General features: G+C 41.4%; 1 protein-coding gene across 1 annotated transcript; it reads left to right on the forward strand.

Annotated features, from left to right (window-relative positions):
- The first annotated feature begins 931 nt into the window (after nt 1–931).
- LOC134315758 (serine/threonine-protein kinase pim-3) lies at nt 932–5,512 on the forward strand. Its single transcript, XM_062996451.1, has 6 exons — nt 932–1,401; nt 1,875–1,984; nt 2,070–2,120; nt 2,226–2,589; nt 3,389–3,565; nt 4,013–5,512. The coding sequence occupies exons 1-6, from the start codon at nt 1,314–1,316 to the stop codon at nt 4,195–4,197; spliced, it is 975 nt and encodes a 324-aa protein (XP_062852521.1). The 5' UTR covers nt 932–1,313; the 3' UTR covers nt 4,198–5,512.
- Nucleotides 5,513–10,040: the final 4,528 nt, after the last annotated feature.

Raw genomic sequence — 10,040 nt, forward strand, 5'->3', positions numbered from 1 at the left:
ATTTTAGTAGTTTCAGCTTCGCCTTAGATCTTATCTCTGCTTGATGCATGCCAATAATTTGACCCTTCTGAAACAGATTAACATCTTTTCCACGACCACGGGATGTATCTTTCCACATGGTTGCTTAATGAGTCATATGAGAAGCTACTCACTGCATCAGTTAGGGTTAAATAACTTGTTGCCAGCTGAAACAATCACCCATGCAGTAATTATCCAATGGGAGGCTCTTACCTATTTGCTTAGTTAAATCCAGGTGGTGACCCTTTTTTTGGCCAGGCAGTGTATGTTTTAAATGTGTTTTCGCTACTTTTCTGTTCATTCCTTCTATGTGCATTTTAACAAACTATATTTACGCTGTGTAAATGAATACATATAATTTAATCCATTTTTAATTACAGCAGGTTCACTGGGATGTTTAAATTGACCTTTTTAAGGGATGCCAATTTCTAATGACAAATATTAATGAATATTAAATGTGTAGTAAAAACTCATATTGAGAACACACATGTTTATGTTTGGATAGCTTGATGCTAACATGAGGGAGACATGAGTACATACACGCTTGTGTGTGTGTGTGTGTGTGTGTGTGTGTGTGTGAATTGGCGCCACCGCTCACTGTGTGTGTTTTTCCATTGGCTGCAGGAGAACGCGGTATTTATATAGCACCATCTGATTGGTCATTGACGCAGCACGCACCCTCCAGACAGTGTTATTCCGTTTACCAAAATAGTCCCCACGTATATGAGGATAAAAACACAAATACACAGGAAATACAATTTCTAAACCGATAAATACGCCGCGTGTTTAAAAAACTCACTTCCAAAACAGACGACGTTACATTTGACTTCGAGGTTCGAGTGCGTACTGATGTGCGTGGTGGAGGGATACATGTGTGCACCCGCGTCAAAATATTGCCGTTGTAGAAGAGGATCAGTACACGCGACGCCAGAGCTCAGACAGACTGAGTTCAACCTGAGAGACGGAGGCACGGTTACACAGAGATCGCAGAAATAGCAAAATATCGCGTCAATTCGTCCGTTCTTGGTGTTATATCAAGCGGACGGGTATCCCAACGGAATTTAAGCAATTTGTGGATTATTTATCTGCTGTTTGGATCGGTATTTTGGTGGGGGACACGACGCCGGATCGGATCTAACGTTATAACGGATCTATCGTGAGCACACATAGCTGCTCTCTAACGACGCTTTTTTTTATCGGACTTTTCTTTTATTACGTGAAAGAAAAAGAAAAAATAAACACACATTGTGGTTACAGCAAAGGAGAAGATTTGTTTTTCATCAAGCGCTGAAAATATGCTGCTGTCAAAGTTGGGCTCTTTTTCTCACATCTGCAGCCCGAACAGCATGGATCACCTGCCTGTGAAAATCCAGCTTCAGCCAGGTAATGAGGGACACAACATTGTACCTGTAGTTGCTTATTTATTAGTTTATAAACAATACTATGTGCATTTTACCTACACATGATTATGCTTAAATGGAGAGACACCAAAGCTGATATATGATTGCTGTTTTACACAATATTGCTGGTGATTAAACACAACATGTGTGCCAAATCTACCTACTATATGTGTGTTTTGGTTCCTATTTTTTTGGGTTGGTTTACAACAAAAGGATTAGACAGACAGTGCTTAGATTCGTGCCTCCTTTACTCTGCAGTGTGTACACACACACACACACACACACACACACAGGAGTAGCATGGCAAAGCAATTACTCTTCCACAACCTTATTGACTGGCTCAATGCATATATTTGTATTTGGCATAACTGGTCTAAACCTGATGCAGTGTGTAATTTTATTCAGATTTAAGATCAGTTTAACTAACATTGCATGGCTTTCATTTTCTTTTTGTAGTAAAAATGGAGCCGGAGCCCTTCGAAAAGGTCTATCAGGTGGGCTCTGTCCTGGGCAGTGGTGGATTTGGCACGGTCTACGCTGGCAGCCGGATTTCTGATGGTCTACCGGTAAGAGCTGCTGACTGGTCAATCATTAAACACAGACAATGTTGAACATCAGGATTGTTCTTTAAACTGTGCTTTTTTTTTTTAGGTTGCGGTCAAGCATGTGGCAAAAGAACGAGTCACAGAATGGGGAACTATTGTAAGTAAAACCAACATAATGAACGTTTTTGTCATTTATCATTAACTCTATAATTAAAGAAACAGAAGGCTTACTAAATACCCCCCCCCCCCCTTCCCAATACAGAATGGTGCGATGGTGCCTCTTGAGATCGTGCTGCTAAAAAAAGTGGGCTCTTCATTCCGAGGCGTGATCAAGCTGCTGGATTGGTACGAAAGACCAGACGGCTGGCTAATTGTCATGGAGCGACCGGAGCTGGTCAAAGACCTTTTCGACTTCATTACAGAGAAGGGTGCCCTGGACGAGACGACAGCAAGGGGGTTTTTCCGGCAGGTCCTAGAGGCAGTGCGTCACTGCTACGGCTGCGGGGTTGTGCACAGAGACATCAAAGACGAGAACCTCCTGGTGGACCTGCGAACAGGAGAACTGAAGCTCATCGATTTCGGATCGGGGGCCATCCTCAAGGACACTGTATACACCGACTTTGACGGTATGCACCACTGCAACCAAGTTCTTGAGTAATAGTATTGCATGGCTCTTTTTTAGTGGAGCGTTTGTTGTTTACAGTGTGAATGCTTGTTTTGTTTAATTGAGAGGCTTTAAGGGGATTTTTATGTTGTGATTTGTTTGTTTGAAGTGGGGGATTTTCCCATGTGGTATTATGCGTCCCTATCAGCGTTTTCTGTTTTGATCCCCTCCCGCGCAGCTCAGACCGTGACGTTTTCTGTTGACATTTTCAAACGCCGTTGTTGCCGTGTTTATAAGCTACTACACCAGCCTATTAGGTAAACATGAAAATAAATCCGAAGATTAAGTCATGGTGAGATTCGGAGCGCTTTTTTGGAGGCTGCTCTTGTGGATATAAACAGACCGGCTGCCACGTAACAGCTGTGTGTTGTGAAACCAGATAGCCCTGGTCCCGTGATGGCTCACGTTGCTATTTCAGACGGAGCTTGGTCTCCAAGACACTCCTGCCCTTTGGGGGTGGGCGGGACTCGTGCCTCTTGAACACCAGACAGCCCTTTATGACTGATGTGGCCTTTTTTCCCATTTTTTCCTTTTAATTCCGAGCGTCTTTTTCAAGCTTGGCGTGCTGTCTGAGTCCGCTGCAACGCCAACACACTCTGTCTGAGTGTGCAGTAAGGGAGGGGTTAGTAATCTCTCTAAATGGCAAAGGTTTCTTAGCCTCAGCTTTGTGTGTGTGTGTGTGTGCACGTGTGTGTAGGTTTAATTCTGTGTTTTAATAAAGCATTTATTTATTTATTTATTTATTTATGTTACAATCACAGGTACGAGAGTGTACAGCCCACCAGAGTGGATCCGTTTCCACAGATACCACGGCCGCTCTGCCACAGTCTGGTCACTAGGTGTGCTGTTGTACGACATGGTGTGTGGAGACATTCCCTTTGAGCAGGATGAGGAGATCCTCAGAGGGCGTCTATATTTCAGGCGAAGAATCTCAACAGGTGTGTGACGTGTTTACTGCCAGCGCCTTTCATGAACTTTGAATCCCGTGCTAGCTTGGGCGATATGAAATCAAGATATTAAAGGACATATTCACCACAGAGATGAAGAGTGAGGCTTCAGATGGCTGATATTTTCAATAGTTATTAAAGATTATCTGGTGGTGTAGACGGAAATCGTAAGCCCATTGAAATAGAGCTGGATTATGATAGTAATGAGGTCAAACACGCTTAAGATACCAGGTTTAACATTATAAAATGATCTAAACTCAGAAAACTGATCCTTTTAATAAAATCTGATTGTTTACGTTTCACTGTGAGTAACTACCAGGATGCCCAGACCAGAGAATAAGAATATATTTTAAATTTAATGTACATATCACAAAGTCTGCCCCTATAAAATACAAACCAAACACTACAATGCTAACCTTCCTCTTTCTTTTCCAACAGAGTGCCAGCTGTTGATCAAATGGTGTTTGTCACTGAGGCCATCAGACAGACCCACTTTGGAGCAGATCTTCGAGCATCCGTGGATGCGGCACGCAGAGGCCTCCAAATCCGAGGAGAGCGACATCCGGCTGCGAAGCATCAACACAGACAATTCCAGCATGAGCTCCAGCAAGGAGAGCCTTTGAAAGAAATGCAAGCCGTGCTTTTAAAGACTCTGTGGACTGCTGATCTGCTCTGGCAGATTGATCCTTTTATAGGGAATCATAATTTATGACAGTTTGCTCTTCTTTTGTATATTATTTGTTCTGTTTTTTTTTTTGTTTTTTTTACAATTCATAAATTGTTTCCCAATGGGGAACTTTGCTGTTTGGGTGGACTTACCAGCACTATTTATTATTATAATTATTAATATTATTATTATTTAGTCGTTACAAGGCTGGTTTATGCATTTGGCAAGCCTCCTTCACAGATGTGGCTGCTCTCATAGAGCTAGGACAATTTTTATTTAAATGTTTCAATTTTTTATTTGGAGTGCCTTTTTAAGAAAGCTGCTTTCCCGGGGCTTTCAGCAATGCTTTTCTTTTCTCGTTTCGTTTTTTTCTTTCCGTCAGCTGGTTCGAAAATGACGCGGCACCCGAAAACGCCTTTGGTCCACCGCCACACACAGACCACCAGTCAGCTGCTTCGTGGAACTTACAACTGGGAGGGCGTGACCAATAGAAATACTTGAAGCGCAAACACTCACTGCGTCTCCTTCTAACGCTGCTCAGTCACACTTTAGCCTAAATTGTATTTATTTTCTCTTTCTGAATGTGTATAGAGATTTAGTATAACCGCCGTACCTTCTGAGGGCTCGGAAAGCGCTCCCTCCCCTCAGCCTCACTTTTCTGCTCCTCATCCCACTGTTGATGCTTTATTCGTCTGGGTTTTCAGGGGCTTCGGGTTTGAAAATGCACAATCAATGCAATATTCATGATTTTTATTTCTTTTTTTTTTAATAATCTTGTACAGTGTGTGTGCTTGTTTTTGTACAGCTTTCTTCTCTTCTTTGCATTTAATTTATTTGTAACGTAGACATTCCACACTCTGTGGCTATTTATTTTTTATTTATTGTCCATGCTTTAAATACAAAATTTGAATATCTTTATACAGCCTTTTGTTTGCATTCCTATTGTCTTTTTTTACATTTGGACAAGACATGGTGGATGCACTGATGCTCTTGTCTATGTAAAGAGGAATAAAAACAAGGTTTACTTAAATTTGAAGAGCGATGAATGTTTTAATTTAACTTCTCGGTGGTCCTCGTTTCAAATCAATATTGCATCACTGTTGTTTTGGGTTTGTGTAACCTAGATGAAAGTGTTGGAGAAATGAGACGGGACGAGAAATCCTTGTCACTGGCTCATGGCCGTGTTAGATGTGTTCTCTATAGATGTACGAAACCCAATGGAAATTATTTTTGTACCAAAACATTTCAATTAAACCTTTATTTGTACTGAACGTTTGTACTGTTTCCTTGATTTGATTCAGTCCCATATACACACAGGCCATATAAGACTTCTATACCATGACTGCACAACATTGCCTACGAACGAAATTAAACAACAATAAATGCAAACAACAGCAAAAATATATGAGATGGAAATAATGATTACAAGGGTGCTCTGGTGATGCAGCAGTAAATTATGCTAGCCCACCACCACTGGGATCCAGAATTCAAATCCCCAGCAGTGCTGTTGGCTGGTTGGGTGTCTACATACAGAAGTGATTGGTTGTGCCTTTCTGTTCAGGGTGTGTTACTGCATTACATCTGATGATTGGCAGGGAAACTGGACCCATTACAACCCTGGTCATGATAAAGTAGCAGTAAAACATGAAAATGAAATAAAATAAAACATTATGATTCCAAACAAATATAGGCAACATCAGTAGAGCAGCAACAATGACATTTCTATTAACCACTTCATCCTGGTCCAGAGCTACTGCCTGAACAGGGCACCAGTCCACTGCAGCACATCATTCAGAGCAGGCATGTTTGTAGGAGCGAACCAGAGTACCCAAAGGAAATCCATGTAGACAGATGGAGAACATGGCAAACTCCTTACAGAAACCATAATCAAGGAATGAACACAGGTCTCCCATGCTGCTGTTGCTGTGTAGCACAAACTCTACCGGCTGTGCCACCAATGCCACCGTTGCATGCACCAATAATGACATTATGTGATCACAGCAGTGGAAAACAACAGTAACAATATTTCTGGGGGAGGTAGGGAGAAAGTTAGGGTGGAGAGTAAGTGGGGAGGAAGAAAGCTTGGATAGGGGTAGTGTTACCCACTGTCTGTTATTACACCAAGGGTTTTTAATACTTTTTGGCCAGTGACCCCATAGTAAGGGCTGAAAATGTTTGTGACCCTGGCTGAACCTCACTTTGTATGAAGTCGGCTGTTTTTCCAGTGCACTGCTGTAAATAAGTGCACGTTTCACAGAACGTTAGCAGTTAAGTCATTTTCTTAATTAGGAATTAAAAATAAGCTGTTTAACCATGACAGGAGATTATATATATAATTATGGCATTTATAATATACTGTACATATTATATATAATTATTTCATGCTAGAAGCTTGAAATATAATTGTACAGTATTTCATAAGTTGAATTTATCATGCCCAGGTCTTTAAATTAATCATTATTAATTTAGTCTTGGAAAAAATAATGTGGCCCTATCTGCATTTGTTGTGGGAACCGTAACATATTTTGCAGCAAACGTAAGTTGCTGCGTAAGTAATTATGGACTCCAAAGACATTCAGTATTGCCAGCAGTCACCGTTTAACAAACGGACCTAACCATTTTAGCAAGAGTAGTTGTATTATTATTAAATTATTAGTGTGGCTGGTGAGTAAGTGAGCATGAGTCACAGTTTTCCAGGAACTGTCGTCAGATGGAGACCTGCTGCCCCCTTTGGTGAAAATACCACACTTGATATGCTGGGTAAAAGATGTGAGCTTGTGGTTTGTCATCAGGTGTTGTTTTGATACTCCTGTATGGAATCTGGTCCTTTATGAACAGCACAAAGGTTATAAACACTTAGAATTTACATTGCATTGAATGTGTGACATATTTAACAAGGGAAATTAAAGATGAACTGTCACACAGTTATGTCGGCTAAGACAGGGTTTTTCAAACCAAAAAAAAAAAATGTGTCGCAAAAAAAAAAAAAAAGAAATAAACTAATTTTAACAGATACGTAAAACGAAATAAACTTTTACACGAACGCCCCTTTGTGGAGGATTTCTATTACATCTTGTAAACCACTGTGGGACCAGATTGCCACTATTTTTATTAATTAAGTATATTTAGTTTTGTCATTTGTATTGAGGGTGGCTCAGAGGCTCAGTGGGTAGCACTGTCTTGGGTTCGATCCCCAGGCGGGGCGGTCCGGGTCCTTTCTGTGCAGAGTTTGCATGTTCTCCCCGTGTCTGCGTGGGTTTCCTCCAGGAGCTCCGGTTTCCTCCCACAATCCAAAAACATGCAGTCAGGTTATTTGGAGACACTGCGTTGTGTCTGCCCTGCGATGGACTGGCGGCCCATTCAGGGTGTTACTGTGTGCCTTGTGCCCATTGAAAAGCTGGGATAGGCTCCAGCACCCCCCGACCCTAATTGGACACGCGGTTAAGAAAGTGATTGAGTGAGTAAATTTTTCGCGGTAAAAATCATGAACAAAATGTGGGCCGCTTAAAAACCCTGGACTAGAAGCTGCATGGTGGCACATCTAGTAAAGTGTGTGCCACACAGCAAACTTAGTTCTTGAAACCCAGGGTTTGATTGATGCTGCTGGTCACTGTTTGCAAGCAGGAGAATTTATAGCAGCTATACCACTTACTGGCATGTCATTAGGAGAGATTAGGAGGTAACACAGACACATAACTCCACCCACTTTACCTGCTGTGTTACTGTCACTCTTAAATATAAACAGTTTATTTTAAACAGTTTTAATACATTTGCTTTTCCACTGTTTGTCAATATTTGTTGTTAACCCCCCTCCACTTACCATATAGAAGCACTTTGTAGTTCTACAATTACTGACTGTAGTCCATCTGTTTCTCTACATACTTTTAGCCTGCTTTTACCCTATTCTTTAATGGTCAGGTCTCTCCCAGGACCACCACAGAGCAGGTATTATTTGGATGGTGGGTCATTCTCAGCACTGCAATGACACTGACATGGTGGTGGTGTGTTAGTGTGTATTGTGCTGGTATGAGTGGATCAGACACAGCAGCACTGATGGAGTTTTTTAACACCTCACTGTCACTGCTGGACTGAGAATAGTCCACCAACCAAAAATATCCAGACAACAGCACCCCATGGGCAGCGTCCCGTGACCACTGATGAAGGTCTAGAAGATGACCAACTCAAACAGCAGAAATAGATGAGCGATCATCTCTGACTTTACATCTACAAGGTTGACCAACTAGGTAGGAGTGTCTAATAGAGTGGACAGTGAGTGGACACGGTATTTAAAAACTCCAGCAGCGCTGCTGTGTCTGATCCACTCGTACCAGCACAACATACACTAACACAACACCACCATGTCAGTGTCACTGCAGTGCTGAGAATGATCCACCACCTAAGTAATATCTGCTCTGTGGTGGTCCTGTGGGGGTCCTGACCATTAAAAAACAGCATTAAAAGGGGGCTAAAAAGCATGCAGAGAAGCAGATGGACTACAGTCAGTAATTGTAGAACTACGAAGTGCTTCTATGGTAAGTGGAGATGATAAAATGGACAGTAAGTGTAGAAACCAGGAGATGGTTTTATTGTTATGGCTGATTGGTGTATATACATTATTACATAAATACAAATCAGGTTTTGAGGAAAGTTGGGACACTTTCTAAAAGTATTTAGGTCTTTCACCATCTACAGGTCATAATATCATAAAAAATTCATAACGATGCATAAAGACCAAGGGTGGAAACAGCTGCTTAATGTCCTTTAGTGTTGTTTGAGAGACCGTTATGCTACAGTGATAGACATAGCCACATGGGCTTGGGAGTACTGTCATTTAATACAGTCTACCGCTGCACCAAGAAATGCAAACTGAAACTATATTTTGTGCAGAAACGCTGGCAAGTTCCCTGGGTCTGAAGTCATCACAGACGGACTGAACAATAGTGGAAGCAGGTTATGTGGTCAGACAAGTCCACATTTCAGCTTTTTTTTTTTCTTTAGAAATTCATAGAATAGCTGGATTCTATGTGCCAAAGACGAAAAAGACCATCCAGACAGTTACCAATGCCAAAAAACAGCATCTGTGATGGCATGGGGATGCATCAGTGCCCATGGTATGGGTGATCTGCATATATGTGAAGGTACCATGTGGAGGCTTATATTGGTATTTTGAAGCGACAGATGCTGCTGTCATTTTAGGAACTCCATGTCTATTTTAACAGGACAATGCCAGGCATCATTCTGCGTGGCTTTGTAGACACAGCGCGTGTGCATGACTGGCCTGTCCCTACGTGTTGTACGTGTCCCTTTCGAGTGTATGTAAACTGAAGCGTATTTTACCACGAAATGTAATATCAACTTTAACATCTTCATTAAATTAATAATGGTATTGTTATTTTCTTATATTTAATTTTATCACCATATGGCTTTAGCACGATGAAGACATCTGTTTTTTTAATTGCATCCTGAGTAAATTAGCCTGCCCTGGATCCCCCAGGCTTTTGACATGTAAATGGCCGTGTTATCTCATTCAGAAGGCCTTCTGTTGAAGAAAGATCATGATCTTTGCTTCTGCTCGTCTATAAACCCGTGTATATGCTGTCGTCTCTCTGGCTGAGCTTTGATTGTATCAGATGAGCATCGTATGTCAAAGATCAGGGTTCGTTAATGATGTAAGGACCAATAAAGTTCTGCATGATGCTAAATCTGTTCAATATTTCTGGCCATTAAGCTATAAACCAGACCCACTTTTATTAGACTGCCTTAATTAGCTTTTTATATTAAGCCCTTTTGAAAATACTG

Source organism: Trichomycterus rosablanca, chromosome 1 (assembly GCF_030014385.1).
Source record: "Trichomycterus rosablanca isolate fTriRos1 chromosome 1, fTriRos1.hap1, whole genome shotgun sequence".
Lineage (NCBI taxonomy): Eukaryota > Metazoa > Chordata > Actinopteri > Siluriformes > Trichomycteridae > Trichomycterus > Trichomycterus rosablanca.

Coding starts and splice junctions, on each gene's coding strand:
- LOC134315758 (XM_062996451.1), top strand. CDS start 1,314: ATGCTGCTGTCAAAGTTGGGCTCTTTTTCTCACATCTGCAGCCCGAAC. Junction 1,402..1,874: donor GAAAATCCAGCTTCAGCCAG/GTAATGAGGGAC, acceptor TTCTTTTTGTAG/TAAAAATGGAGCCGGAGCCC. Junction 3,566..4,012: donor CAGGCGAAGAATCTCAACAG/GTGTGTGACGTG, acceptor CTTTTCCAACAG/AGTGCCAGCTGTTGATCAAA.